At 35.6% G+C, this 14,415-nt stretch overlaps 1 protein-coding gene and 1 pseudogene across 1 annotated transcript; both read right to left on the bottom strand.

Moving 5' to 3' along the window:
- Positions 1-5,391: 5,391 nt before the first annotated feature.
- On the bottom strand, positions 5,392-7,525 carry LOC137714749 (F-box/FBD/LRR-repeat protein At1g78750-like; annotated as a pseudogene).
- Positions 7,526-10,123: 2,598 nt separating this feature from the next.
- Positions 10,124-12,411, bottom strand: LOC137714593 (F-box/LRR-repeat protein At4g14103-like). Its single transcript, XM_068453774.1, has 5 exons — positions 12,399-12,411; positions 10,778-11,709; positions 10,508-10,603; positions 10,261-10,403; positions 10,124-10,187 (listed from the first exon to the last, which is right to left on the bottom strand). Exons 1-5 carry the CDS (start codon positions 12,409-12,411, stop codon positions 10,124-10,126), a joined length of 1,248 nt encoding a protein of 415 aa, XP_068309875.1.
- Between the last annotated feature and the right edge of the window lie 2,004 nt (positions 12,412-14,415).

Genomic DNA, 14,415 nt, shown 5'->3' with positions numbered 1-14,415 from the left:
TAAGTAATTTAGCTACATTCGTCATTTTAAAAAATTATAAATGTTTTCAAATGGAATATGAAACTACTCTTAAAAAGCAAACCGTAAGTATCAACAATCTCATCCTCGGCTGATGACGTTTCGTGACTTCTAGTAAGCACTCGTCGTTGCGTTGTTCACCGTATTATAGTGAACCAAGGGTGAAGGATTGATTTGCTATAGTACGACATAAGTAGAATCAATCATGTATTAGGTTAAGTAATATTCTAAAGAGACACATTATAACTAAAAATCGACAATACCATATCACGCTACATTCACGCAACGCAAAATCTACGAGCAATACTTAAAGAAACAGTTCATATACCATTCTCGTCTTCATCTAACCCGTTAATATTTGAGGTTTGATGTGTTTGGTAATAGGTACCCTAAACATAAAACATGGCTAAGGGTGGGGGGCTCAGGATTTGATATTCTGAGGTCGGCTCAACAACTGAGGGCTGCAAGTGTTACTCTTCACAATGTGTTCGTTAACGGAGTTGGATTTTTAATAGGCTTTTTAGCCAAAATGGTCTCTGAGATTTGCATAACTCCTCACTTTGGTCCCTGAGATTTCAAATAAATAGAAGTGGACCCTGAGATTGTCCACCATCCTCATTTTGGTCATTCCGTTAAAAATTCCGTTAAGTGTCTCGGAGGTTTTGGCCGTAAGTTTGAGCAATTTTCAAAGTTTCGTAATTCAATCGTTTCTTAACTAAATTCGACCCATAATATATCAAAATGAAGATAGGAAAGTGTAGAATAATATTATACCATTTGGAAGGCCAATGGTTGCCAGAGATTGTCGGAAAATAGCCTCAAAGTTGACTGGTCCGAGGGACAACTGGAAAACTCCCCGAAAACTGGGCAAACATTAAACGTTCATAACTTCTTCAATACTCAATGAAATCAAGTGATCAAAAACAAAAATCATACTTCTTGACAAGACGAAGAGAATGGTACCTCTTTCAGTAGCTAAGTCAGCATTTTTGGCCAGAAAACGGCTCAAAAGTGGCTGTCTTGGTCTCGAGTTAGCCACTTTCGAGCCGTTTTTCGGCCAAATAACGGCGCATTAACCACTGATAAAGGTACCATTATCTTTGCTTCGTCAAGAAGTATGATTTTCGTTTTTGAATCACTTGATTTTGTTGAGTATTGAAGAAGTTATGAATGTTTAAAGTTTGCCCACTTTCTGGCGAGTTTTCCAGTTTTCCCTTGGACCAGTCAACTTCGAAGCTGTTTTCCGACCATCTTCGGCAACCATTGGGCTTCCAAATATGTATAATCTTATTCTAAACTTTCCTATCTTCATTTTGATGTATTATGGGTCGAATTTGGTTAAGAAACGATTGAGTTACAAAGCTTTGAAAATTGCCCAAACTTCCGGCCAGGAGCTTCGAGACATTTAACGGAAAAACCAAAATGATGGATGGTGGACAATCTTAGGGACCACCTGTATTGATTTGAAATTTTAGGGACCAAAGTGAGGAGTTATGCATATCTCAAGGACCATTTTGGCTAAAAAACCTTTTTAAGATTTTAGCAAGTAATGTAAACACGATGCTAAACATGTCCATCAAGATTGCTCACAAGAAGAGAGTAGACGAAAAGGATCTCGCTGGATTCTTTTCCAAGGAATCCTTGGGATCTTGTGATCGTAACCGTTCATCGTATATCGTATGGTCAGTTTTCATTACGTATTATTTATATTTAATTTTAAATTTTAAAATGATTTTTGACCGCACGATATACGATGAACGGTTATGAATTAACATGTTATCAGGTCGACACAATAACGAATCGAGTAACCCAATAAGCACATATTAAGATAACGGGTTGGTCCGGGTATACATGTGAGTAACCCGATACACGATAAAAAAATTAATTTAATAATTTTATACCCCTAAAAATACTATAATAATTATATATATATATATATATGTATGTAAGAGTAAATTGTAGTAATGGTCCCTCAACTTTAATCAAATTGGAGCAATGGTCCCTCAACTAAAAATCTATTACCATTGGTCCCTCAACTTATCAAAATGTGTAGCTATAGTCATTTTCATCAATTTCGTCAGAATTTTGTCAACATTAGTTATGTTTGAATAACCATTTATATAATTAGGGTCCTTCAACTTATCGAAGTGTGTAATTATGGTCATTTTCATCAACTACGTCAAAATTTTTGTCAAAACGAGTTATGTTGGAAAGATCATTGTTACAATTGAGTTAAAGTTAAGGGACCATTTCTCTAGTTGAATTAAAGTTAAGTGACCAATGATAATGAATTTTTAGTTGAGGGACCATAGCCACACGTTTTGATGAGTTGAGGGACCATTGCTCCAATTGAGTTAAAGTTAAGGGACCATAGCTACAATTTACTCTATATATAATTATATATATGTATATATCATATATATAATTATATATATACGTGTGTGTATATATATTAAATTAAATTTAGAAAATTTAAAAAAAATGAGGTAATATATTTTTATATGGTATAATACTATTGTTTTATTTCTTTTCATAATTATTTTGATAAACTTCTTATAATTTGAATGGTTTATAATGTTTGGTTTTTCTGTACTTAGTTAATGCTGAAGAGAGTTATGATGTGAAAAATCTTACTGAAAACATCATTAACATAACTCTTGAAGGCAATAGATCAAGCCAAAGTTTCAATACAATTTCCACATGATGATCGATGAAAATTGAAGGATTTTGTAAAAGAAATAACATGTAAGCTTTGAGTTTCATTGACAAGGTTTTAACTTCGGAGAAAGGCTTCATAACTTTGAAAAGGAAAACTCATTCATTTTGCATATCTTTCCACATTTGATATTTTGTAGTAGACTAGTAGTGTTTGGTGTTTTTTTTCTTCATTAAGCTCTTAATTTGGAGTGTAGATGTAGTACTTAACGACAAATGTATTTTTATGTTTTGAAGTAATATTGATGTGGTAATGTGGTATGTGCAAATTTAAGAAGAAAAAAAAAAATTCTTAATGGGTAGGGTCATTTTACCTGTTGAATAAAGTGACCCGATCTGTTAAGGGCCTGTTAAGATAACAGGTGTGACACAACACAACTCATTAAGATAACATGTGTTACACGAACACGACATGAAACAAGACCCGTTTGCCAGGCCTAGTTACATAATATTAAAACAATATATAGGTAATAACAACTGAAATATTGCTCTGAATTTTGAAATATAGCAAAACTTAGATTTATCTAGCAAACTATAGGAAGTAGAGTTAATTTAAAATATTGAAATATTGAAATATTGAATTTTGAATTTTGAAATATTGAATTCTGAATATTCAATATTGAAATATTGAAATTTTGAATTTTGAAATATTGAATTCTGAAATTTGAAATTTGAAATTTGAAATATTGCTATGGATAATAAAACAATATATAGGAAGTAGAATTAATGTAGGCTCATGTCCTATTGGATAGGACAAGGTCCATTCACATGTGAATCAACGTGGACTATAACTCCTAGCCTTCCAAGCTACTGATGCGGGTTCGATTCCCGCTAATCCTTAACCTTCCATTTTTATTATCCCACAATAATAGGCACAATCAATTTAAATGGAAGAAGATTCAATCCATTTTACAAGTCGTTGAACCCCTAGGGGACCTTACAAATCTCTTCCATACCTTATTCAAAGTATCAATAATCAAGTCCTTGAACCACTGATTCTTTGTGGAAATCACAAGTACGAATTTTCACCTTATTTGAAACCTTACCGTGCTTGACCAAGTACTGTGTTGCCACCAACTCATCTCGTCGTCCCTGGAATCCAACGTATGCAAATAGTCTTGAGGCATGACAACAGACATGCACAAACTCTAGTGGATACCAATCATGTACCAATAAATTATGCTACTTATAAGATTGACAACCAATGTTCTAAGATTAATATTTTAGAGTTTTGTACCTAGGTTACAGTCGTAGGATACTACTTGCACATGTACGTCATTTTGCATTTTATTTTTTCAATAAATTGTAATAAACTTGTTGAACACTTGGATGAATACTCATTATATGCTTGTACCCCATGTTTTTAACGTTTTCTTATACTTCATAATATATAGTTTATTTTATTTTGCAATTGATGTACCCCAGTACAATTATGTGTTTTTTTTAATTTTTTTTTAAATTTTTAAGTATAAATAGACATTTATATATAGATTATAAAATAAATTTAATTAAAATTAATAAAACCGCCTAGGCCCCAACCTAGACACCCAGACACTAGGCCTCTGCTCGCCGACTGACTAGCGCATATCACCCTTTAGAACCTTGCCAATAAGTATCTGCTTAGTATATATATATAGGTATCAGTTTTCAGTTTTTATGACATGCTTAGGTATACTCTAAATAGAGAAGGGAGTGCATCATTTAAGGCCCCCCTTCAAAATCTACACACAATTGCTCTGTGCAAACAACCTCTCAATGACCTTGAGATTTTTATTTTCCTTTTTCCCGCCAACACACCTTCAGTTTGGATACACTATAGAGGCAATCGGCAACATCTTCAGTTTGGATAAACAGCACTGGAGCCGTAGAATCAGTCGACCGAGGAGCACCTTCAATTTGGATAAATAACACTGCTTTGAGACTGACTGATTACCTATCCAAGTCTCGACTAGCAAGGATATTCGAGTACTTGTTGGAATAGGTCATCTCATCAGTCTTCTCAGCTAAGTGTTCATCAGTCTTCTCAGCTAAGTGTGGTGTTACCAGGTTACTACATTTGGCAGACTGAAAGCCGAATTCAGTATTGAACTTCGCAGAACTAACAATCTTGACTTCAGGCTTTAGAACCCGAAGGCCAAGACGTGTTCCTTCATCGGCCGCAGTCGCGAGATCAAGAAGTCAGCAATGTGCCCAACGCCACATCAACATTTATTTTATTCCCCGGCCGAGCTCGGCTGACGAGTTGGCACGCCTTGCATTCGACCGAAAGATGTAGTTAGCTTATTACTTATTCGGGATGCACACCACGTAGGCTAAATAGTTTTTAAAGTCAACAAAGCATCATAGGTCCAAAGTTCGATTCCTCATTCCCAAAATTGTTTTATTAAAAAGGAAAAATGACACATTATAGGCGTTGTTTCTGTCTGATTTGTAAATAACACATGAAAACTAGGCATATTAACTTGGAATTGGCTAAATCGTGGATCTGAGAAGTTATGAATAGGAGAGAAAATATATTCGATAAAAAAAAAGAGAGAATCAAATAGAAAACATGATTAACGACTTCCCCTCATCAAACTTCAATAATGGTCTCGGAAATTTTCACTTAAAATTATACGCTGAACAAGTGATGAATCAGAACAATTCTCAATTATCATTCAAAATAGGTAAACATGTCAACTGGTCCAAGTCCATGGTGCAAATACATAGGGCAAACACATAACGATCCATAATCTCATTCATCCAAAGTTAAAGAAGCTAAGAGCAGATAACATCAGTTCAAAACACGACTGCAGTTCCATCGACACAGAACGGACCCCTTCCCAACTTTGAAAATGGAATCCACATCAATAATTACATAACATTATTTTCGAAATTCAATTTGACAAGCCTTTGAAGCCCTTGGGAACGTTGACATCTCCTGGCATAACTTCATCTCGTCTTTTACAGAGAAATCACAAATAAATATTATCACATTATTCAAGACTTCACCCTGCTTCAACATGTACTTTACCACTTCCATTTCATCCGCTCGTCCTCGGAATCCCTTTATGCAAATGTTCTTGAGGCATGACATCAAGCAAACGGGTACCCACCTTGGCGGAGACCATACATGGTGTACAAAGTCACAACCATGGCGAAAAGCTGAACACTTGTGTAAAATCCCACAACACCCAGGGAGTGATCCTTATATATATATTCTCATATCTACCTAGCACGAGACCTTTTGGGAGCTCATTGGATTCGAGTTCCGTTGGAACTCCGAAGTTAAGCGAGTAGCGCGCGAGAGCACTCCCATGATGGGTGATCCACTGGGAAGTTCTCGTGTGAGTTCCCAGAAACAAAACCATGAGGGCGTGGTCGGGGCCCAAAGCGGACAATATTGTGCTACGGTGGTGGAGCGGGCCCAGGAAGTGGTCCCCCCCAGGCCGGGATGTGACAACTTCGCGTTCTGAAGATTATTTAAAATAAAAAAGTTAAAAATCAAGTCATTGAAGATTACCCAGGTACCATGTAGCTTAGGGTGAATTTACATATACTTACACTTTGAAGGAATAGATATTTCAGATTGTGTGATTTCTTGAGAAAATTTGTCAGCAGTTTCCAAGAGCAGCATGTATGAAGAAATAGCTCCAAGCGGTTCAAATAATTAAACGTAGGTAGATGATATTGATGCATTATCTCTGGATCCTTCACATAGAAAAAGTATATATCAATTATTAATAAAGCAAAATTATATTTCCTCAACATAGTTGAGAATTTCCATTCGACGAATTCCAAATGTAAGAGGGGATAAGTTAGAGCTAGCTTACCCCAAAAAGTGGAGCTGAAACCGAAAGATCTTTAACATACAACAACCCTTCAAAAAGCCTTTGCATACGATCAGCAGATTCAAGGATATAGTCATTGTCAATGCCCTGAAACCGGTGCAGCTGTTTGAAATCAATCTTCGCTCTGCTTAAGGATTTTCCCTTGTTCCAAGAATAGATCGCCATATATTCGTCTTGGAGATCAAACTTTTCGAGACTTGGAGCATTGACAGTAACAAATATTTGGTATGCACGAGGGATTTCAGACGTACCTTGGTACAAATATACTTGTAATTTGTTTAGTTTCAGTGCGGAGATATTGAAATTCAATACTGGAAACTCATCAAGATCGACAAGTTCGCAATCTATATTCAAATCTTCCAGTACAGGGCAACAAGGAATGAGCTTCTCCATTGAGTCAATATCAAGACAATCGAACATGAGTTTGAGAAACTTGAGACTTGGGAAACAGTTTGACGGAGGAGTAATCGTAAAAGAAGGTTGGAGTCTTAGCTTCAACACCACCAATGTGTTGCACATGTACAAGCTTTTTGGCAACTCAAAACCCGCGTAATAGGACACGGTCTCCCCATCAATAAGATCCAGTTTTTGGCTGAAACCCCCATCAACAAGATAAGTACTAGTTCAACAACATTGTGCCTAACGGCACTGCGAATCCAAGCATCAAAACAAGAATAGTTCACAAAATCCTCACAAGACAGACTGAATCTATGAATGTCTAAGGAGCCACGTGAGAGAAGTACAAGATTCACGATTCCCTCAAAATTTTCTGAATGAATCCTTCTTCCACATCTCAGATCGCATAGGTCAATATTGGGATTATAAGCCCATACATTCTTCCATCTACGTGATAAAACGCTAGCCTTTACAGCTTCCTCCGTTACAAGGAATGAAAGAATGTGGCAAAGAATTTCATCTGGCAATCCACTGATCCTATCTCCAATGCATGCTTTTAACGACATTTTGATTTCAAACCCAGCCGAAGTTCTGTTAAGATCCAAAAGAAACAACTTTAACTTCTAAAAGAGAGAAGAAAAAAAAAAAAATACTATTTTCTTTCCTTTGTTGGATCCAATTTGTGAAGGGTTTTTAGGGTTTAGGGTTTTCAGTTAACAGCAAAACTTGTGAGATTTGGCACTACGCGTTTTGATATAAGTTTTCCCGGAATCCAAACAGAGATATACTAAAGGAAACTAACGAATTCATTAGCGAAAATAAACACAAACAAGATATCTAAGAAAAAGAAAAATACCTGATACGGTACTGAATCGGTGGAGCCTTCTAGGTTTAGATAAACAATGTTTGATAGCTGAGAAACGGCGGGAAAATGAGCAACTGGGTCACACTGAACGACAGCATATCTAGTGAAGACTGAACAGAATAGTTAAAAGAGGGGATCTGACCACTTAGTATTACGGTCTAATGATATTTTTTTTTACTTGTAAGTGAAAGTGAGAGCTCTTAGGTTCGATTCTCGCTAAAGACGAATTTGAACCACGTTATTGCTAGCCCATTGTGAGGCTAAGCCTACTCCTTCCCGTTAACGTAGATAACATCATTTGTTAAAAAAGAAAAAAAGAAAAAAAAAAAGAGAGGATCTGAACCATTTGGAACTTAATCTTGACGGGCTTTATGATGACCCTAGTGTTTGATGGACTCTATAACGACCCTAGAGTTTTCTTCTACCACACGTCCTAAAATTTTGGTAAAAAATTTAATTTTGGGTTACACAACAAATTCATATTTTATATTTTAAGAGTCATGTTCTCCTAAAATCCTCATTTTAAGGAAATTTTTTTCCTTGTGACCGGAATATGAAAGGTACATCACGTGTTTTTATACAAGTGGTGAGAAATTGTAATTTTTAAGTTATTAGCTTTTTAACACACATATCTCACAATTTGTATAATGACCCGTAGTGTACCATTTCTTGTTCCCGTCACACTGAAAAATCTCTCCCATGGTCTTGTGAGGTCCAAATGCATATTAGTAACAAATTATATTAGTTCAGATCAAAGACTTAAAATATTTGACAACTTAATAAGGTCCTAAAATCCCCATTTTAAGGTCATGTTCCTTCTGATTGAGAAATTATCCGGTTACCTACTGTCCTCCATCAATTTATGGCTTGTTTGGAGTTTTTAAAAAGGAAAACTAATGAAAAGGGCTTGAAAACTTTGAGTTTTAACAATAAAGACAAAATAAAAGGTAAAGGGAATAGTGCTAGGATTGACTTTTTAGTGTAAAAATGTGGTTTTTCGTTAAAGTGAACAGTACCGTGAGTTTTTCGTTAAAACTCCCTCCTTAATAAAGAATTGTAAATACAAAAAGATTTAGGATAATTAATTAGAAACAATTTTTTTTTTTTTTTAAAAAACATTACATTAAGGAATTTATTATTAAGGGGAGAGGTACAAAAATGTTATGGTAATTTACAAGAGGGAGAGTTCTGAAACGCACTAGTACCCTATTATAATATTGGCCCAAGATGAATTGTTTATGGTCATTTTAGATCCCTCCATCTAATATATTTTGTAGTAATATATATATATATATATATATATATATATATATATATATATATATATTTTTTTTTGTAGTAATGAGTTTCTAAGAGCATCTCTTATGATGCAAAATTACATCTTTTGGTCATGTTAGACCCCCTGGATAAGGGTCTACAAATGAATCCGTATCACTGAATTGTTTATGGTCATTTTAGATCCCTCCATCTAGTTTTTTTAGTACGTTTTCTAAGGGCATTTCGTATAGGAGATGCGAATTTACATTTTTTGTTGATAAAAAACTCTTATGTAAAATATTAATATTTGTTGGAAGGAAGATTTAAATAAAAATGTAAATTTACATTAAGAAAAAATAATTTTGTGGAGGTGGACTTCGCCAGTTAAAGAAAAAAAAAATCTTATTAATTTACATATCTTCCATTAGAGTATAACTAAATTATATATCTTTGAAAGTGTAAAATAAGATGTAAATGTGGTTTTTGCATCTCAAATTTTTATTTTTTATTGAAGATGCTCTAACTAATTTAGTCATAATGAGTTTCTAGAATTACTACAAGGACAAACTTTGGTCGAAACAAATGGGTCGACCAAAACAAGATTCCTACACTCTAAGACCAAAAGCATCATAGAAAATGTTAGGGAAACCATGTTTTTAGTCCATATTTTTATGGACCACATGATATGGAGGTCGTTGATTGGATTTTTTTCTTTAATGATTTAAGGAAAGAGTCTAACCATCAACTGCACATCATGTAGTCTACAAAATATAATTCAAGTAGATAGTCTCTCCAATATATTGTCCTTTAGAGCCAGCCATATTTTATTCTCATGTTTTATCTACTCCCATGATCTTAGTACCTCCAACGCTAAAGAAGCTCAAAAAGTGGAGGGGATTTTAAAACAAAAATACTGCTAGAAATTCATGTTTCAATGTTTCATGGACAATGAAAGTGGATCCATTGACAATCATTTTAGTGAAGATAGAGCCACTTACATTTCAAAATTGGAATCGACATAAAACCTAGAACTTTTCAAAATTCAACTCGACAAGTCTTTGAACCCCTTGGGCACATTGAAAGTTCGTGTCGAAACATCTCTCCTTCTGCATGAAATACAAAAGTACAAACTCTCACCATATCCAATACCTTACCGTGCTTTAGTAAGTACTTTGTCACCTCTCCATCTCATCTGGCCGCCCATGGAGTCCCCTTATGCAAATCGTCTTGACTCGTGATGACAGACAAATAGGTACAAGCTCCGTTGGACACCATTCATGTACAAACATAGGCTCGTTGAGATGCAGAGAGCATTTGATGTTCTAAAATTTTATAAAACATAAACGAGTCAAATTAAAATCCATGGAATGGTGCAAATGAAACAGTATTATCATTTACCGAAAGTGTAAATCCATGTATTACTTACAGTTTCAATGACAAGATATTCTAAGCAGCGAGATATCTTCAGTAACTTTGTCAAAAATTGCCAAGAGCAACAGGCTTGAAGTTGCAGCTCCAAGTGCTTCAGATTATTTAACGTAGGCAAATAGTATCAAGTTTCAGTGCAACGATCCTCCATGACAACAAAGTGCATAGGTCAAACCAATGCTCCAGACAAATATAGAATGTCCATTGACATATAATAGTATGCAGAAAGGCTACCAGAAACTAATGGAACATGTTAGAGCATACTTACCCCAAAAGCTGGAGCTGAAAGTGATATATGTGTAACATTGATAATTGCTGCAAAAACACTATAAATACGATCAGCAGACTTGTGCACAAAGTCAAGGTTGTTGAACACATGCATGTCTCCCAAATCAATCTTCGCTTTGCTTAGCAAATTTGCATGGTTAAAGGAATAGCTTGCCAGAAAGTTCTCGAGGAGGTTGAACTCTTCAAGGTTTGGAGCATTAACATTAACAAGAATCTTGTAGTTATAATCTCCCATTCTGTAAATATCATCTCCATCAAAAGGGAATGGATCAATGTGCAAACTAATTCGTAGTCGTTTTAGATTAGGTGCAGAGACATTAAAATTCAAAATTGAATCTTCTTCAAGATCTCCATTGATAATCAAATCTTCAAGTACAGGGCAACAAGAAAAAAGCTTCTCCATCAAGTCACCAACAGGATAATGCACAGTAGCATGGAGAAACTTGAGACTTGGAAAACAGCCTGAGCTAGGAGTAACGGTAATATCGTTACAATGCAAAGTCAGCTTTAAAACCACCAAAGTGTTGCACATCAAAAGCCTTCTTGGCAACTGATAACCCTGATATGTATTTGGCGTCAAGTCTACGAAGAGATCAAGTTCGAGCTCAGCAACATTACGCCTAACAGCAGTGCAAATCCTAGAATCAATCCTAGAAAAATCGTCGTTCGGTACCTTACAACGAAGCTTGAATGCATGAATTTTTGATGAGCCGCGAAAGAAAAGTACCTGGTCCACATACCCCGCGAAACGGGAAAATTCTTTCGGAGAAGTCTGAGTTAGTCTTAGATTGGGAACAGAAGCCCACACATTGAACCATCTGTGTGACAAAACGCTGGTTTTTAAAGCATCTCTTGTTGAAACGGAAGAAAGAATGCGGGAAAGAATTGCATCTGGCAATCCACTGATCCTATCTTCAATGCATGCTTTACGAAACTTCGAGTTTGAACCCATTTATTATCTGATGAACTTATCTTCTAAGGGATTTTCCTAATGAAAAAAGGGACAATCATTATATACTTTCATGGAAAATGGATGGATAACTTTGTTCCCTAAAATTCTACTTTCCAAATTCATGGAAAATTCTCTTAACAAATAATGATTCATAAGAAATCCCCGTCGTGCTAGGTTTAATTTTGTTTTTTTTCTTCTGGGGGTTTACTTGGTATCCAAACAGAGCATGATACCGGAAAAAAAAAAAAAAAAAAAAAAGAAAAGAAAAGAAAAAGGGATTATAAAGGAGGATAATTTTAAAGAAAGAAAAAGAAAATACCCGATGTTGTTCTGGAGTGGTGGAACCGATTTTAGTCTGTTTGGTTGCTGAGAAATAAGAGGACAAGTAAGGAGAGAAGCTCCTCACAAATGGTGAGGAGTGAGTGACAGGCTGACAGCTTTGAGACTAGAGATATTCTCACCTGAAACTGAAACAAATGTAATATTAATGCGTTGTTTTATTGGCATCCCACAATCTTATAAATACACCCCATACTTAAAATTGTTCTTTTAAATTTCAATTTTAACCTTACTTCTACTGAAGCCACCCCACCTGTTCAAAACAACAATAACATTTCACCTAACTGACATCTCGCTTACCCTCCGCCACTTTGTCGATCCATGCTAAGCACTCCATTCCCTCACCTTCCCCTCCCCCTTCCCTCCCTGTTATTCTGCGAGGCCTTTAGCAGTTTGTAGAAACTGTAATTTCAGACGCCATACTCAAGGATATCTACTTGACGGCTATGGGCAGGAAAACATATGGAAAGTGTTTCTGTAATATAAGGTCGGCATATGTTTGGGTAGATAAAGTTATCAAGACCATTCTTGTAACAATTGAATTATTGAGATCAATGGAATTCGTTAATGGTGATGCATGTTGTTTGGCTGTCGCAAAGAGAATACGTGGTACATTTGTGGGTGCTGAGTTTGTTTGTTTGTTTGGTTTTTTTTTTCTTTTTCAAATTTAAGTAAGGGTAAAGGAGGTAGTTCAACAAGAATTCAAAAAAATGGAATGTATTCATAAGATTGTGGAATGTTAATAAAAAAACCCATGTTAATTAGAGGTGTTAAATAGGTGGCGAGTAGAGCACGGCACGGCCCATTTAAATAAGACACGGCACAGTTCAAACTCATTTAAATAATGCACGACAATATCCATAAAAAGTGACCAGGCCGGGCTTAAATTTTGGTCCAATGGCCCGACCGGCCCATGGCACGTTCGGCTATCATGGATCCTGGAGCCGGTATCATCAGTTCAATTTTATAGCAATTGAAGAAGACTAGTGAACCATTGAAGAAGACTAGTGAACCATTTACAGAGGGAAAAGCTGCCCGGCTTGAATTTTCAAACCAAAACTTCACCCCGGTTGACGTCTCATTTCACTCTTGTTTGCACCTCACTTCTCCACTGCCCCAAAGAAGATGGGCTCTATCGCTGAGCAGACCAGGGTACCAGTCACTATTAGTGAGAAAGCTTGCCCCTGGACACGCTACCCTGGAATCCAAGACAAGTAGATAGTTAGTGAACCAAATCTAGGAAGGTTTTTTATAAGGAACTTTAACGAAAAACTTCTGGTACTGTTTATTTTAATGAAAAATCACATTTTTATTCTAAAAAGTCAATCTTGGTATTATTCACTTATAACACATTTTTGTCATTTTTGTTAAAACTCAAAGTTTTCAAGCCATTTTCATTAGTTTTCATTTTTTATATATTGCATATTCCTTCTTTTTCTTGTATCTTTCTTATTTTATTTCTAGAGGGATAAGGTTTATGTCCCCTTCTTTTGATGTATTTTTTCTTATTGTTTGAAAGGTAAGGTTTATGACCCGCTAACTAGGTGTAACGATCTTTTTTTTCATAATCAAATTTCTCTCGTACGGCCGATGTTTCCAAAAAATGAAAATCTTTACTGGGAATATGTAAATTTGAGATGGAAACAACCATATTTACATCTCATTTTACATTTTGAGAGATGTAAATGTGAGTTCTACTCATACCGACCAAATTAAGAAAAATAACAAGGCCTTCAAGGATGATCATTTACATATGAAGAAAGTTGAGATTCCACCATAAAATCAATTGGCAATATGCCAATAGGGGGATGAGCTCAACTACTTATAAGCACATGCAAGGTCCCCCTCTCATTAATGTGGGATCTCATTCTCAACACGTCTCCTTAAGTGTGATAAATTTTCAAGCCTAACGCGTTAACAACACAACTCGGGTGACGTGGAGCACGTGTGCCCATTGGGCTTCACACGTTGGACAACATGCTTTGGTTCCACACAGAAAGTTGGGGTTCCACCATAAAACCAATTGGTAATATGAAGATTAGCTCATACAAGGTCCCTTCTCTTATCAATGTGGGATTCTTCTCGACAACAGATACATATCCCCATTGTTTTCAAAAAAATGGGATTAGTTGTAGGACCTCACACCACATTGAACTTCAACGATCCGAATTGTATACTTTTTAAGTCTCTATTCATAGTTCATCCTTGCAAAAAATCAATTCAATTTGAAACCATTTGTCTATTTAATTGTGATGATGAAATTTCATTGTTTCTTAGAACACAATATGTGGTTGTCAATTTCTTTAACCTCATTTAAATACCTCAAA

The sequence above is a fragment of the Pyrus communis genome, chromosome 14 (assembly GCF_963583255.1).
Source record: "Pyrus communis chromosome 14, drPyrComm1.1, whole genome shotgun sequence".
Classification (NCBI taxonomy): Eukaryota; Viridiplantae; Streptophyta; class Magnoliopsida; order Rosales; family Rosaceae; genus Pyrus; species Pyrus communis.
Note: the sequence above shows the minus strand (reverse complement) of the source record. Positions and strands in the feature narration are given on the sequence as shown.